The 15,736-nt window shown below is 39.9% G+C and overlaps 1 protein-coding gene across 1 annotated transcript in view; it reads left to right on the top strand.

Moving 5' to 3' along the window:
* CMSS1 (cms1 ribosomal small subunit homolog) overlaps positions 1–15,736 on the top strand; it is a 383,863-nt gene that overhangs the window by 352,888 nt on the left and 15,239 nt on the right. The window contains exons 3-4 of the mRNA XM_065876617.1: positions 10,415–10,486; positions 12,557–12,686. Coding sequence (XP_065732689.1) covers positions 10,415–10,486; positions 12,557–12,686 — 202 coding nt within the window. The remainder of the gene's footprint in view (positions 1–10,414; positions 10,487–12,556; positions 12,687–15,736) is intronic.

Genomic DNA, 15,736 nt, shown 5'->3' with positions numbered 1-15,736 from the left:
CCTTTTGGAGCCCCGTGACCATTGTCCCTCCTTCAGCCCCTCCTTGAGGGGTCCCCCACCTTGACATTAGACCTAGGAGTCTCTTCTCCTCCAGCCCGAATACCACACAGTCCCTTGGGCTCTTCTGTGGCCTCCTCGTCCTGTCTCCCGCTGCTCTTCTCCCTCTGGAACTCATCTCACCACCCCAAGGACAGCCTTTTTGTCAGGCCGACTGTCATTTCTTGAGTCCTTCTCTAGTTGTTTATGCACATAGAGGTTGCATTTCCAACTAGCCCATAAGCACCTCAGAGGACAGGGTTTCTTTTGTGTTCACTGTGGTACCTAGCACAGCCATAGGCATATGATTCATTTGGCACATGTGACCAAGTATTTGTTTTTTAATAGTAATATTTTTTTCTTGGATAAAAAAAAAAGAAAAAGAAAGGAAATTACTGTTTACTATATTTAAGTTTTGAATTTTTTTCAAATTTGCTTAGTTGTTTGCTGTTCTTGAAGGGGTTTTTTGTTTGTTTGTTTTGTTTTGTTTTGTCTTGCGGTACGCGAGCCTCTCACTGCCGCGGCCCCTCCCGCCGCGGAGCACAGGCTCCGGAGGCGCAGGCCCAGCAGCCACGGCCCACCAGCCCAGTCACTCTGCAGCACGCAGGATCCTCGCAGACCCGGGCATGAACCCGCACCCCCTGCATCGGCAGGCGGACCCCCAACCACTGCGCCACCAGGGTAGCCCCTGTTTGCTTTGTTTTTTTTTTTTTTTTTTTTGCTTTGTTTTTTAATGCTTGCATAGGAACTGCCTGGCATTATGCTGCTAGCTGTAATATGCATATCACCAGGTGAGAGTGTCCGGTTAGATGGTGTTCCCTCCTTTGCCATAGCTGGGCCTCACATTTTTATTACTGAGTCCACACCTCCCATCTGTCCAGTATTTCAAGCAGCAGGTTTATAACTTTATACAAGTTTTCTACCCTTGCAACTACATCATCTCTAGCAACCATTTCACATCTAAACAATCATCCTTGGCCTCCTTAATAATGTGAGTATAAAGATTTGCCAGTAGTTGTTTTTTTTTTTCCAAATACTGCTTCCAAAATAAATGATGAATTCCCCTACTCCTAGAGATTGCATCACCCTCTTCCCTCCTCAACATCACTCACTTCAGAGCCAGCCCTAGTGACTTTGTAATTATGGTTCCCAGAATATAATCCCTTAAGAGGGATTTCGTGAATTTTCATTGATGTCTCCATGATGTCAGTAGCCTTTTAATGGTTCCATGACCCATCCTCTCCCCCTCAGAGACAACACTGGACTTCTTTTTTTCTTAAGCTAGCCTTTTGTTTATCTCCTTGGATCATAAAAGAATCTTCAGCAAGAGTACTTATCCCTTTCCCTCCTTACTTACCTCTCTCACTACTGTATTTTCTTACCAATTCTTTTCTTTTTTTTTTTTTTTTTTTTTTTTTTTGGCGGTACACAGGCCTCTCACTGCTGTGGCCCCTCCTGCCTTGGAGCACAGGCTCCAGACGCGCAGGCTCAGCGTCCATGGCTCACCGGCCCAGCCACTCCGCGGCATGTGGGATCTTCCTGGACCGGGGCACGAACCCGTGTCCCCTGCATCGGCAGGCAGACTCCCAACCACTGCACCATAAGGGAAGCCCTCTTACTAATTCTTCATTTTCACATTGATCATTTCATATCTCTCCTACTCTTCAAGATTATTCTTGATTAAGAGAAAAGAGAACTGTGTCCTGTTTACTCTGATTTACCTTCCTCCTTTCCATGCTGGTGTCTCAATTCTGTTTCTCTTTGTATTAATCTATTGTTGTATAACAAATTACCCCCAAAGTTAGTAGCTTAAAACAGAAAAGATTCCTTATCTCAGTTTCTGTTACCTCACAGGCGTGGCTACGTTCAGCCTCTCTGGCTCTACATCTCTCATCAGTTGTCAGTCAAGTTGTAAGCTGGACGTTAGGGGCTCCACCATGAGGAACCCTTCTTGAAGTTCATTCAGGTGGCTGATGGCAGGCCTCAGTCCCTCATCATGTGAGCCTCTCCACAGGGATGCCTCACAACATTGCCCATGGCTTCCTTCAGGCCATGTGAGTGACCCAAGAGGGAACTAACAAGAGCACTCAAGACCGAAACCAGTCTTTTTTTTTTTAACATCTTTATTGGAGTATAATTGCTTTACAATGCTGTGTTAGTTTCTAATGTATAACAAAGTAAATCAACTATATGTATACATATATCCCCATATCCCCTCCCTCGTGTGTCTCCTTCCCACCTTCCCTATCCCACCCCTCTAGGTGGTCACAAAGCACGGAGCTGATCTCCCCGTGCGATGCAGCTGCTTCCCACTAGCTATCTGTTTTACATTTGGTAGTGTATGTATGTCCACGCCACTCTCTCACTTCGTCCCAGCTTACCCTTCCCCCTCCCCATGTCCTCAAGTCCGTCTGCGTCTTTATTCCTGTCCTGCCCCTAGGTTCTTCAGAACCCCTTTTTTTTTTTAGATTCCATATATATGTGTTAGCATATGGTATTTGTTTTTCTCTTTCTGACTTACTTCACTCTGTATGACAGACTCTAGGTCTATCCACCCCACTACAAATAGTTCAATTTCATTTCTTTTTTTAGCTGAGTAATATTCCATTGTATATATGTGCCACTTCTTCCTTATCCATTCATCTGTCGATGGAGATTTAGGTTGGTTCCATGTCCTGGCTATTGTAAATAGAGCTGCGATGAACATTATGGTACGTGACTCTTTTTGAATTATGGTTTTCTCAGGGTATATGCCCAGTAGTGGGATTGCTGGGTCATATGGTAGTTCTATTTTTAGTTTTTTAAGGAGCTTCCATATTGTTCTCCGTAGTGGCTGTATCAGTTTACATTCCCACCAACAGTGCAAGAGGGTTCCCTTTTCTCCACACCCTCTCCAGCATTTATTGTTTGTAGATTTTTTGATGATGGCCATTCTGACCAGTGTGAGGTGATACCTCATTGTAGTTTTGATTGGCATTTCTCTAATGATTAGTGATGTTGAGCATCCTTTCATGTGTTTGTTGGCAGTCTGTATATCTTCTTTGGAGAAGTGTCTATTTAGATCTTCTGCCCATTTTTGGATTGGGTTGTTTGTTTTTTTGATATTGAGCTGCATGAGCTGTTTGTATATTTTGGAGATGAATCCTTTGTCAGTTCCTTCATTTGCAAATATTTTCTCCCATTCCGAGGGTTGTCTTTTCATCTTGTTTATGGTTTCCTTTGCTGTTCAAAAGCTTTTAAGTTTCGTTAGGTCCCATTTGTTTATTTTTGTTTTTATTTCCATTTCTCTAGGAGGTGGGTCAAAAAGGATCTTGCTGTGATTTATGTCAAAGAGTGTTCTTATGTTTTCCTCTAAGAGAGAAACGACAGTCTTTTTATAACCTAATCTGAGAACTGACATCACATCACTTCTGCCATATTCTGTTAGAAGCAGATCAGTAAATATGGTACACATTCAAGAGGAGGGGATGAATACCAGGAGATAGTGATCACTGGTGCTATCCTGTAATCTGGCTACCACAGTCTGCCCTCTGGGCCCCAGTGATTTACATCCCTCCCATACGCAGAATATATTTGCCCCTCCCAAGGCTTGCAAAAATCTTATGACGTTACAGCGTGAGCTTGGTGTCCGGAATTTCATTGTCTAGATCAGGTCCAGGTGCAGTTAAGTTTCCTCGGGTTTAGACCTTTAAGTATAACTCTTTGAGTGTATTTCTTCTCAACCTATGAAACTAAAGAGACAAGTTGTCTCACCCCTACGTACCCAACACCAAGCAGTGAGGCAAGCATTGGATAACCTCTATAGGCATTTCTATTCAAATAGGAGTAACAAAGAGTCATTGGTCCACAACATTCAGAAAGTGTTAGGAGTTTCTTGATTAAGTCTTAAGGCCCAGAGTCTTATGGTTCTTGGCACTGCTGTTTGGGTTTTTGTTCTGTCCTCTGAGTCATCCTCCCTTTTTTTTTTAAATGAAAGGTAACATGTGTTTGCAACTAAGCAGCTCTTTCAGCTTGCTTCTTGATAATAGAATTCTGAGGGCTCCTCTCTGACCCTCTCAGCTTCTGAATATATAACTCCTTTAAGAATTGTGTGGGGGCTTCCCTGGTGATGCAGTCGTTAAGAATCCACCTGCCAATACAGGGAACACGGGTTTGAGCCCTGGTCCATGATGATCCCACATGCCACAAAGCAGCTAAGCCCATGTGCCACGACTACTGAGCCTGCACTCTAGAGCGCGTGAGCCACAACTGCTGAGCCCGTATGCCACAACTACTGAAGCCCGCATGCCTAGAGCCCGTGCTCTGCAACAAGAGAGGCCACTGCAATGAGAAGCCCGTGCACCGCAATGAAGAGTAGCCCCTGCTCACCACAACTAGAGAAAGCCTGCATGCAGCCATGAAGACCCAACGCAGCCAAAAATAATAAATAAATTTAATTAATTAATTAATTTTTTTAAAAAAAGAATTGTGTGGGTCTCTTGTGATTCTTCTGGGGATTTACTCTATTAGACAGAAGTCACACCCACAATGTTTTCCAGATAAACCCTTCTGTACCTTGGGCTTCAGCTGAGACAATTACAAGATAAGACCCCTTAAGCTTCCTAGACTGATGTTTGAGAGAATCTGCGAGGCACACCTTTAATTTCTTTAAAGACTTTTGTTTCTTCTTTTTAATTTGGCTGCACTGCGGGGCTTGCAGGATCCTAGTTCCCCGACCAGGTATCAAACCCGGACCCTCAGCAGTGAAAGCATGGAGTCCTAACCACTGGACTGCCAGGGAGTTCCCTTTAAGTATTTCTTATGTAACTGTGACTGTGTCCAAAATTTTTGAACAGTGTGTTCAGGCACTATCCACCTAGCAATCACCTTATTTTTGACACATTTCAAAGTAATTTGCAAAATCAGTACACTCCCCTCAGATGCTTCAGCATGCATATTATTTTTAAAAGCTCAATATTTACTTTAAAGTTCTTTTTTTTTCCTTGTAAGGTGAAGTTAACATACAATAAAATACACAAATGTCAAATGTACCATTCAATGAGTTTTGACAAATTCATATAACTCCGTAACACAAACCCCTACAGGATACAGAACATTACCATCACCCCAGAATCCTTTCATGCCACCTCCCTGTTAATCACCATTCCAAACTCCTTGCCCCTGAGGCAACCACTGTTCTGATGTTTTTTCCCCAAAAATTTGTTTTGCTTTTTCTAGGATTTCATGTAAATCCATCAGTCTTTAGCTGTTTTTCTTACTTGCTACCTTATATTTTATACTGCAGTTTCTTGATTTACCACTTTCTGATTATCTTCCTGAGGTAGCATAGGAGGACATATTCCTCTCACCTATGCCCTATTCCCTCTCCAACTGCTACTTCCTCTGCCGGTACAATATTACATTTTGGTTAAAACAGTTGTCACTCTTTCATTATTATGACCATGGAAATACTGTTCAGTGCTGAGAAAAAGAGAAGCTATAATCATCCCTCCTTTCTTATACAACTCTTTATTTTTATGGTATTAATAATTACCTCATTTCTTCACTTGCCTAGCTTGCTATGTTCCTACTGTTAATTGCTCCCGTATGTTCCAACATCTCTTCCACATGCCCATGGACAGTATTTTCCATATGCTCAAATAGATCAGTTATTGTTCTTTCCTACAGATCTCCACACTTTTGTTCCACTCTGAATTGGTTATTCTCTAGGCCTGCTGAACAACTGAGACTTCTCTTTACTGCCCCTTCAGTAGCCTCCCGGATTGGTCTCCCTACTTACTGAATCCTATGTCATCCTCTTTCTTGATTTAGTCCTTTATTATGCTGAAATAGAGCCTTGAGTATCTGTGGGTAGGAAGTAAATATTTTGAGATCTTAAATATCTGAGAATGTTTACTGAAATCTGAAAATTTTCCTCTTAACTTGACTGATAATTTTGCTGGGTATAACAATCTAATTTGAAAAATAATCTAATTTGCAAATAAATTTTCCCCATAATTTTGAAGGCTTTGTTCTACTGAGTTCAAGCATCAATTACTGCTGTTGCACAGTCTGCCACCATTCTTTTCTTTGACCTTTTGTATTTTGTATGTTACTGTTTTTCTTTTCATAAGTTTTTAGAATCTTTTGTTTGTCCAGGATGTTCTGCAATTTCACAGTGATTTTCCTTAGCATGGTTATTTTTCTTATCCATTGTACTGTATACTTAATGGGCTTTCAATTTGGAGTTTCATGTTCTAGAAATTTTCCTTCAGTTCTGGAAAGTTTTTCATACATTATTTTTTTATTACTTCTTTCCCACTGTTTTATATGACTCTTACTTTCTATAATACCTTTTATTGGCATGTTGATTCTCTTGGGCTGATTCTCTAATTTTCTTACCATTTTTTTCTTATCATTTTTTCATCTTTCTGGGAGATTTTTTCTACTTTATCTTCAAGCCTTCCTCCTACATTTTTATTCCAACTTTCTTTAATTTTTATTTTAATTATTTTAATTTTTTGCTGCATTGGGTCTTCATTGGTGCGCACAAGCTTTCTCTAGTTGTGGCAAGTGGGGGCTACTCTTCGTTGCAGTGCACAGGCTTCTCATTGCAGTGCCTTCTCTTGTTGTGGAGCACAGGCTTTAGGCGCGCGGGCTTCAGTAGTTGCAGCACATGGGCTCAGTAGTTGCAGCACACGGGCCCTAGAGCGCACTGGCTTCAGTAGTTGCAGTGTGCAGGCTCAGTAGTTGTGGCTCGTGGGCTTAGTTGCTCTGCAGCATGTGGGATCTTCCCCGACCAGGGATCGAACCCATGTCCTCTGCATTGGCAGGCAGATTCTTAACCACTGTGCCGCCAAGGAAGTCCCCCAACTTTCTTATTTGTTTTAAGGTTTAAATGTTTTTTTTTTTCCTTTTTTATAGCATCCTCATTTTATAGCATCTTGTTTCATGGCTGAAAATTCTTCCCTCTTCTCTCTGAGAATATTAATTGTAATTGCTTTGAAGTACAGTCTCTGTTTCTTCAGTGTTCTTTTTTCTTTTTTTTGTTTATTTGCTATGATGTTGGAGACTTTCCTTAGATGTCTGATGAACCTTAGCTGTCTATTCATATTAAAGAGAAACACACTAAAAAGTTAATGGAAAACTTTTGTGCATAAATGGGGCTTGTTAATTAGTGGACCTCTTGGTAGGGTGATATGATAACAAAGCTGGACATTTACTATGGAACCCCCAAATGTCACTCTCTTGTGGCATTTCTCTTAGGCCATTTTATTTTTCCAGAGAAGAATTCAGTAGTGTTCTGCCTACACTATATAAGCCTCTCTTGAAATATCCTGAAACAGGGACAGGAAAAGGAAATGAGCCTCAACCTCTACCCTGCCTCCCTTGTGCTAGACTTCTTGGTCTTCTTATCTCTCCAGAGCATAAATCTCCAGTCTTCTGTTAGGAAGAACAAGATGAGAGGAAGCGGTAATGGGATAGTTGCTTGGCTGCCTGAGCAGAAGATATAGCCAGGTGGGTGTAGGAGGGAGGCTAATCATTTTAAACATGAAGTTTCAACCAGTCTCTTTCTTTCAAACCCCTTCCCCTCTGTAGTACCTTGTACCACCCACTGCTGAACCTTTTCAGAGTCCAACAGGTGAAACAGACACACTTATTGTTAGCATCTGTCTCTCTAGAAACCCAGGTGCTAGATGTCTCTCTCCCTATGCTAAATAGCTTACATCCAGTTTCAACCCTTTCCATTTTCCAAAATGTTGTTGAAATCTCTCCACTACTGTTGTCCTTTCTCCTGGTTTCTTCGTCCTTATAGACTTACATCATTTTCAGTTTCCTTTATTTTCAATTTTTAAAAAATATTTATTTATTTATTTGGTTGTGCCAGGTCTCAGTTGCAGCAGGTGGGCTCCTTAGTTGCAGCTCGCGGGCTCCTTAGTAGAGACATGTGAACTGTTAGTTGCAGCATGCGTGTGAGATCTAGTTCCCCAACCAGGGATAGAACCTGGGCCCCCTGCATTGGGAGCATGGAGTCTTAACCACTGCGCCACCAGGGAAGTCCCTCCTTTATTTTCATTTTAGTAGCGTTTTGAAAATGATTTGCCATGGTTAAAACCAGAAGACTCATTCTTAAAGGATATAATTTTTGACACTTTAAGGAATTGAAAACATGCCCCAATTAATTGCTTCACTGAAAGCTTAATAAGTTTTTTTTGGTATATTTTTGGGCAAGTGTGATTCTTCTAAATCTTTAACTTCATACTCAGGGTACATATTTAAAAATCACTGCATAAAGAAATGACATTACTTATTAACTGCCAAAGTCAGATACTGTTGGAATCAGTTTCTAGAAATGGTTAGTTGGCCTACCCTGAGTCTTCCTCATCTTACCTAGTCTCTCTGAGGGTAGACATCAGCATCTGTAAGGCTGCTGGCAACGTTTAGGAATTTTCAATACTATGGGCTTTGTATTTCTTCATAAAGTAGTCTCACTTCTATGGAAATTGACCCCATAAACTAGCTTCTTCATTAGCACCCTACTGCAACCAGCTAAAGTGACTGCTCCCAGAAAACAAATATACTGCATTTCCTTTAAGATGATGTAAGAATTTGAACCTAACATGTAAACCTGTTACAGTATCTTGACAAAAGCAGTTGTCAAGCATGTTTCTTTTTTCCTTAGCGTGATTCAGAATTGTGTTTTTATTTTTTCTTCCAGAATTGGAGAGTCCATATCCTTATAACTGAGCTCATTTCCACATTTAATTTGTGTCATGTTTAACTGGCTTTGTAAACCTGGCATAAATACAAACCCCGCACATTGAACATACTCTTAGAGAGCACCCCCATTTGCTAAATAAGAAAATGAAACAGGTCTACATCTGCTTCCCCCCAAAACCTTCATAATGGGGACAAGATACTGAAGTATGCCTTGAGGGATCTAGGGAGATACTAATTGTATCCAGGCCTTTGCCATAGCAGCATGAGATGATGTTGGCTTGATCTGTAATTGGACTCTTATGACTGTCTGGCAGCTTCTGTGACATATTAGTGGCCTTGGCCCAGTTTCTAATTGGCATCAAATTAGCGTGTATCTGCATCCACAAGACAGCTTAACTTTCTAAATAAGAGAGGCCCTAATATCTATTTTCTTTAGCTATGATGCAATTGTACTTTGCAGGTTTTTTCTTTTAACTGAGAAGCAGCTGAAATTTCAAGATTCCCGTATTACTTTAATCCTGAGCCTTTTGAATCTACTTCTCTATAACTGAAACAGAGTCTAGAAACTGCTGGTCCTGGCCCCATGTCTTGAAGAAATTACATAGCATTATATCTCTCTGGATTCAGGCCATAGGCATTCTTAATCTGCAGGCTATCTGGAAACTTTAATAGAAAGCTTCATCTGTAATCATTTTACACAGAGCCAGTAGAGACAAGATTGCTTTAGTTAGTAGTTTACCAGCTTAAACTGAGTACTCTCTAGTTGGAATGGAAACTTAATCAAGAAAAAACTCAGAATAAGTTATCACTTATATTTTATGTCTTACTTGGCAACTTGTTTGAAAATGTTGCATAAAAGATCTAATACAGGAAACATTTTATATAACGGCCTATGATTAATAAATATGGAATCTGAAGCATTCTATTTTATAAATCAAGGTCTTAGTCCAAATTTCCTATTTTTCTACACTAAAACAAAACAAAACAAAAAACAAATCCTTAGGGTAAAAAGAGCACTAAACTATATAGGGTACTCCAGGGGTCAAGGCAACAGGCAAAATCAATTACTCAGGATGCCATGGTGTTGAGGCTTTTGTCAGACCATAAGCAGAAACATTCATTTTGTAGTCACTATAGATAAGACATTTGGTGCAGCTGGTTTCATAAAAATATAAGTAAATATATCCTACTTCAGATTTTCTGTGCCTATTGAGAAGAGGAAAGGAATGAATAACAAAATGATAAGTCAGTGACTTGGAAATACAGACTCACACATTGCTAGTTCCTGGAAACACCAGTCATTCTAGTCAAAGACTTCTTTACTACATCTTAATTTTAATCACATCTCTTTCTGCCTGTATTTTCCAAACCTAGCCACTGTCTTCCATCTTTAATGCCCTGTACCACCACCTCAAACACATATATACACTTACTCACACATTTTGACCTTTGTTCAAAGATTTTCCAGTCTTAAGTCATCTGCACTTTCTCACTTTTACAAATTCTCTCAGCTTGGCCCCTGCATAATAGCCTTCAGTGGATTTTCCAACATTTCTTTGTCCAAGATACTCTGCAGAATACATGCATGACAGTAGATATTGATACTTTGGGATTCATACCATTAGTTGACACCTCATCATGCTAAGATGAAAGTTTTCTCATTTACATTTCTTTATAGCCTAAAGAATGTTTCTTGATACAACCAAAGGAAACAAATGAAGATGCCACCAAGACCAGGAAGAGGAAAAAGGTAATATTAATAATTTTTTACAATGGTACAGCCCCACATGGTTTCTATCACATTGTTATATAGTGTACTTTGATGAGGCAATTATTGTAATCCCCACTTTAGATATGCAAAAATTGTAAAGTTCATTGAGGTTTGGTGACTTTCCTAAGGTCACTAGTAATAAGTGTTTCTGTTGGAGCTAAAAATAAATTCTTCTAATTCCTATTTCAGTCTTGTGGATACCAAACATCTTTGTTACCCACCCTGTGTTTTCACTGTGGTTAGTCAGACAGGGGTTTCTAATTCTAAAAGGGGCCCAGAGCTCTCCTGCCCTCTGGCCCCTCTGGCTCTGTCCAAGAAAAGAAATTTACCAACCTTCTTTTCTTACCCATTTCATTTTTTAAAAGCCTTATGTCTTAAAGTATTAATAAAAAGAAAATAATAAGCAGATGAAAGTAGTGTAAGTATAAGGCATTTCTGACTCTAATTTCAAACGATAATTTAAAGCAAAAGGCTCCCCTTGCGTTTTAAGACTTGCCTGTGAACATACGGAAAACTCTGTTGCTCCTATACAAACTTTCTTATGGCTCAGCCTTGAAGAAAGTGTGGTTAGCTTTTTTTTTAATAAATTTATTTAATTAATTTATTTATTTCTGGCTGCGTTGGGTGTTCGTTGCTGTGCGTGGGCTTTCAAGCACGGGCTGTAGGCACCCAGGCTTACAGTATTTGTGGCACGTGGGCTCTAGAGCACAGGCTCAGTAGTTGTGGCACACGGGCTTAGTTGCTCCGTGGCATGTGGGATCTTCGTGGACCAGGGTTCGAACCTGTGTCCCCTGCATTGGCAGGTGGAGTCTTAACCACTGCACCACCAGGGAAGCCCGAAAGTGTGGTTAGCTTTGACCTTCCACCACAGTTGTCAAAACAGCAATGTAATTCTCTCCCTGCCAAGAAGGGTCTACTGCTGTAGTCAGCAGAGGAAATGCGATTGGGATTAGAGGAAACAAGATGGACTCAAACCAATTACTTAACAGCAAGCTTTTAGAAAACAGAGTGTGTGTGCATATGTTTTCCTTGCCTGCACATGGCCAAATAGGAGGATGGGAAATGCCAAATTGGCTGAGTTTTGGCAAGTCCTTAAAGAAACGACTTTTAACTTCTCTTTGATAGTTTGACACTAATGGCCTTCAGGAGTGTTAAGTTCTTGGGGTTCAAGGTCAGAACTCCAGCTAGCTAGTTTAGCCTTGGCTGAGGTCATGCTAAAATGTGCCCACGGATGATGTGTTCTTTTAAAGTTAATTCATTTGACAGAACTTTGACCGTTCTTGGCAGTGGTATGAAAAGGAAGATAGTATGGAAGGAGGGGGGAAAAGCTGGGGTAGAAGGCAAGGAAGGGCTCTTTCTGGATTTTTGGTGAAATACTAGGAAGAAATAAGAAGGGAAGTTTATGATGAAAGTTAAATGAACAATTGTGCATTCCTAGTACGTTGCAGACATTCAGTAAATGCTACACAAATAAGTCCAAATCAAAATAGATGTTGTAAAGTATCCTGTTCTGCTTTCCATAGGGCCAATTCAAGATGTCTCTCCCAAGACTTGAGAATTGAGGGTCTCAAGTGCCCCTATTTAGTGTCCTCCCTTGCTGAGATTAGTCCTGCAACTCTTACTTTAATCCCAGAAATCCAAACTGAGACTCAGTGCCTTAAGAACCAGGTTACACAAGAAATTCTCAAAATTCTACTCTCTCAGGAATACACATTTTCTGAGGCTTAAAAGGAGGTTTCCACAAGCAACAAGATTTATTGACTTTTAACAGAAAATAGTAGCCTATTATAGACTCCTACAAAATTTTTAGTTCTCCTAACAGAGACCAAGAGTTACAAGGAGTCTTTTAGATCATCCATTCATTTTTCAAAGCAGTAGTTATGTCCAAGAAGTATCTTTTAAGTTTTCTCAAGTGTGTTTATTAGAACTCCCATTCACACTTGGCTATCACAGAACCTACTTACAGTTTAAATGCCAGAGGAATCAACCTATCCTAAGCCAAATGCCATCCTAAAATCTGTCTTCCCATTTTTACTTCTTTCTCATCAGAAGAAAATTACTGATGTTCTTGCAAAATCAGAGCCAAAACCAGGGACACCTGAAGACCTACAGAAGCTGATGAAAGACTATTATAGCAGCAACCGCTCAGTGATTGAATTAGAAGAACTAACCCTACCAGGTACAGCCAGGCTTCCTTGTTGTTATTCCTTCTAATTAATATATTTCCACGTGCTAGTACTCCTTTCCTCAACCTAATAGTTTTAACTGTTGGATGATTTCTTCATTCAGATGCTAACTGGTATTCGTTCAGTCTAATAGAAGGATTTGTAATTTTTATTCAAAAGGTATTGGGTGTACATTTTTTTGGACATATTCTTCAATGAATAAGAATTTTAATGATAGAAGTTAAATTAAAAAAAGATAAAGCACACATTCAAAAGTATAGCTAATTAATTTACTCATCCTTTATAGATAAAAACTTTAGCTTTAATAGCATCTTAGTTTTGTTGTTGCCCTTATCATGGATATCTAGTCATGGTTTTGCTTTTAGGGTAGTATTTTGGGTCCCAGTCAAGACTTTTTTCAAGTAAACCAGGGACAAAATTCTGCATTTTTAGCAAGGCTGACACCTCACCCTGTGTGATTTTTTTTTTTTTTTTTTTTTTTTTTTTTTTTTTTTTTTTGCGGTACACGGGCCTCTCACTGCTGTGGCCTCTCCCGCCGCAGAGTGCAGGCTCCGAATGCACAGGCCCAGCGGCCATGACTCATGGGCCCAGTCGCTCCGCGGCATGTGGGATCTTCCTGGACCGGGGCACGAACCCGTGTCCCCTGCATTGGCAGGCGGACCCTCAACCACTGCGCCACCAGGGAAGCCCTGTGTGATTCTTAAGCCTATTATCATTTGAGATCTACTGCCTTAGATATTTATAATTAAGTTAAAAGATATTGCAAAATTATTTTAAAAACCAGTTTTAATTAATTTCAAAATAATGGTATAACCTGTAACTCTTTTGCACAGAGATTGAAGAAAAGATGTCATAAAATCAAACCGCAGAGGGTTTGTGCACCACTGCTTCAGATGAGCTCTCTATATATAGACTACTAGAGATATCTAACATTGCTTTTGGAAAAAGTCAAGGGTAGCTTGATTTCCTTTTTCCATTACAACTTTATGCTTTCTAGAGGCTTGAGAAGCTGAAAAACATCCCATACCCTGAATTTTTATAACTCTTTCATAAAATGATGTGTGTGTGTGTGTGTTTTAAATGCACGTTGGGTTGGAGACATCAGTACCCCTGTCTGTTCCTTTTCCAAAAGGAATACTCTTTAGGGAATTGAAGGAACTCATTTCTACATGAGCGAGTTCTGGAGTTTTCTACTTACTGAGATCAGAAAGCCCAACAGCAGTTAGAAACCACTCTTCTCAGCACAGCAGCTCCTCAGGAGGAGAGCTAGGTCCTGGCTCTTCTATCCTCAGGAACCAGGTATTATAACAAAGCCTCTTCAATGTTTAACTGAAGTTTGATTTTACTCTGACTCAGTGGTCAATTTTCCCTTCTAGTTCTTTGTTAGAGTTTGCCTTCACCTGAATAAGGACTTGTAAGATAATGGGACCACTGCTACTCTGTAACCTCATGGAACATTGTAATTTGCTAGAATTGTAGAGAGTCAAAAGTCAGAAGAAAAAGCCTTTAAGGAGTCATTTGAGTTCCATTCTGAGTTTACATTATATTATATCATCATTAGAGTGCAGTAATATAGTTAGGCAAGAATGTGTGGTCATGGTTGGCTGAGGGGAAAATGTTTAAAATATGTTAAAAATACTGCTATAGCCAAAAGGAACAGGTTTTCATTTTCAGTTAAGAAATTAGGCCATTCTGAGCCACAGTGGACAAAGGCATCATAGGAAGGTTTTAGAGAAAACACCCATCACTACACTGTCAGGACCAAGGACACAGAGGAGGTCTCTGTTATTTGAGAGGAGGGGCACGCCATGGGCTATCTGGAACAGTCTCAGGAAGGGGCATAAAATCAAGATGGATATAAGTAATAAAATATTGTTCCTATTTAGTTTGCTGAGTGTCTAACTTGGTTGTGGTTTGAAGTTGTTTGTGTCTGTAGGGCAGCAACATGTCTTTTCAATTAATACTGTGCATGTACATTGTTAATGTCATACACATGGGAAATTAATTAGTTTTGAGGCAGGAATCACTTAGAGCTAACTCAGCTGTCCTCCTGAGAGCTGCAGTGTGGTTTAGATCAGTGCTAAATGCCCGTAAGCTAGCCGCAACTGAATCACCCAGGAACTTAAAAAGCAAATTCCCAGGCCCAGCCCCAAGGAATTCTGACTCATTGAGCAAGGGGGAGTCCATTCCAGGAATCTGTATTTTTTGTAAAGTTCTCCAGGTGAGTCTGGTCGTATCCAGGCTTGGGAGATTACAGTTTTAAAGACCATCAAAGGCTCAACAACAGTATAGGGGGCAACATCTTTGAAGTTGGTTACTCACATATTGTGAGTTATATATGCTGGGGCACAGCATAAGTTTCATTTAATTTAGTGATAGTTTACTCCCTAACACACTGCTATGTTTATAGACAGACTTCTTCTGCTATAATGAATTAGGATGCTATAAAATTATGTTGCTTTTTTATATACATCTTAGGTACAGAGTTAATAATACTACATAATTGCTAGACCATGATCATTGTTGGTTGAGCAAGGCTCCTATGTTTTATTGTAGCCCGTTCCATTCTTTCATTGTGTTGTTGTGCTGTGTTATGTTAATGTTGTATTTTGATGCATTATTCCCGCTTTTCCCCATCCACACTCCAAATTCCTTTCTCCATAGGCATAATGTTACTATACCTTTTTAAATATGCATATGTTCTTATAAAATATATCATATCTTTGTGTGTGGATACATTTTACAATTTATTTAAATGATGTTGTGCTGAACCTCTCATTCTGTTTCTTTCCCCACTTAGCACTTTTTCAAGATACTTGTATAGCTTTAAGTACATCTACTTCATTGCTTCTAAAACGCTACATAGTATTCCAATGATTTCATCGACCACATGTTGCTCATCTGTTTTCTCCGATATGGACCTTTAGGTTGCTTCTAGTTCCCCAATATTACAAATAATGCTAGTATGAATATACTTGAGTATGTCTCTTTACAGACTACACAAGAATTTCTTTCCATTATTTACTCAGGAATGTAATCCTGG

Source organism: Phocoena phocoena, chromosome 4, assembly GCF_963924675.1.
Source record: "Phocoena phocoena chromosome 4, mPhoPho1.1, whole genome shotgun sequence".
Classification (NCBI taxonomy): Eukaryota; Metazoa; Chordata; class Mammalia; order Artiodactyla; family Phocoenidae; genus Phocoena; species Phocoena phocoena.
Note: the sequence above shows the minus strand (reverse complement) of the source record. Positions and strands in the feature narration are given on the sequence as shown.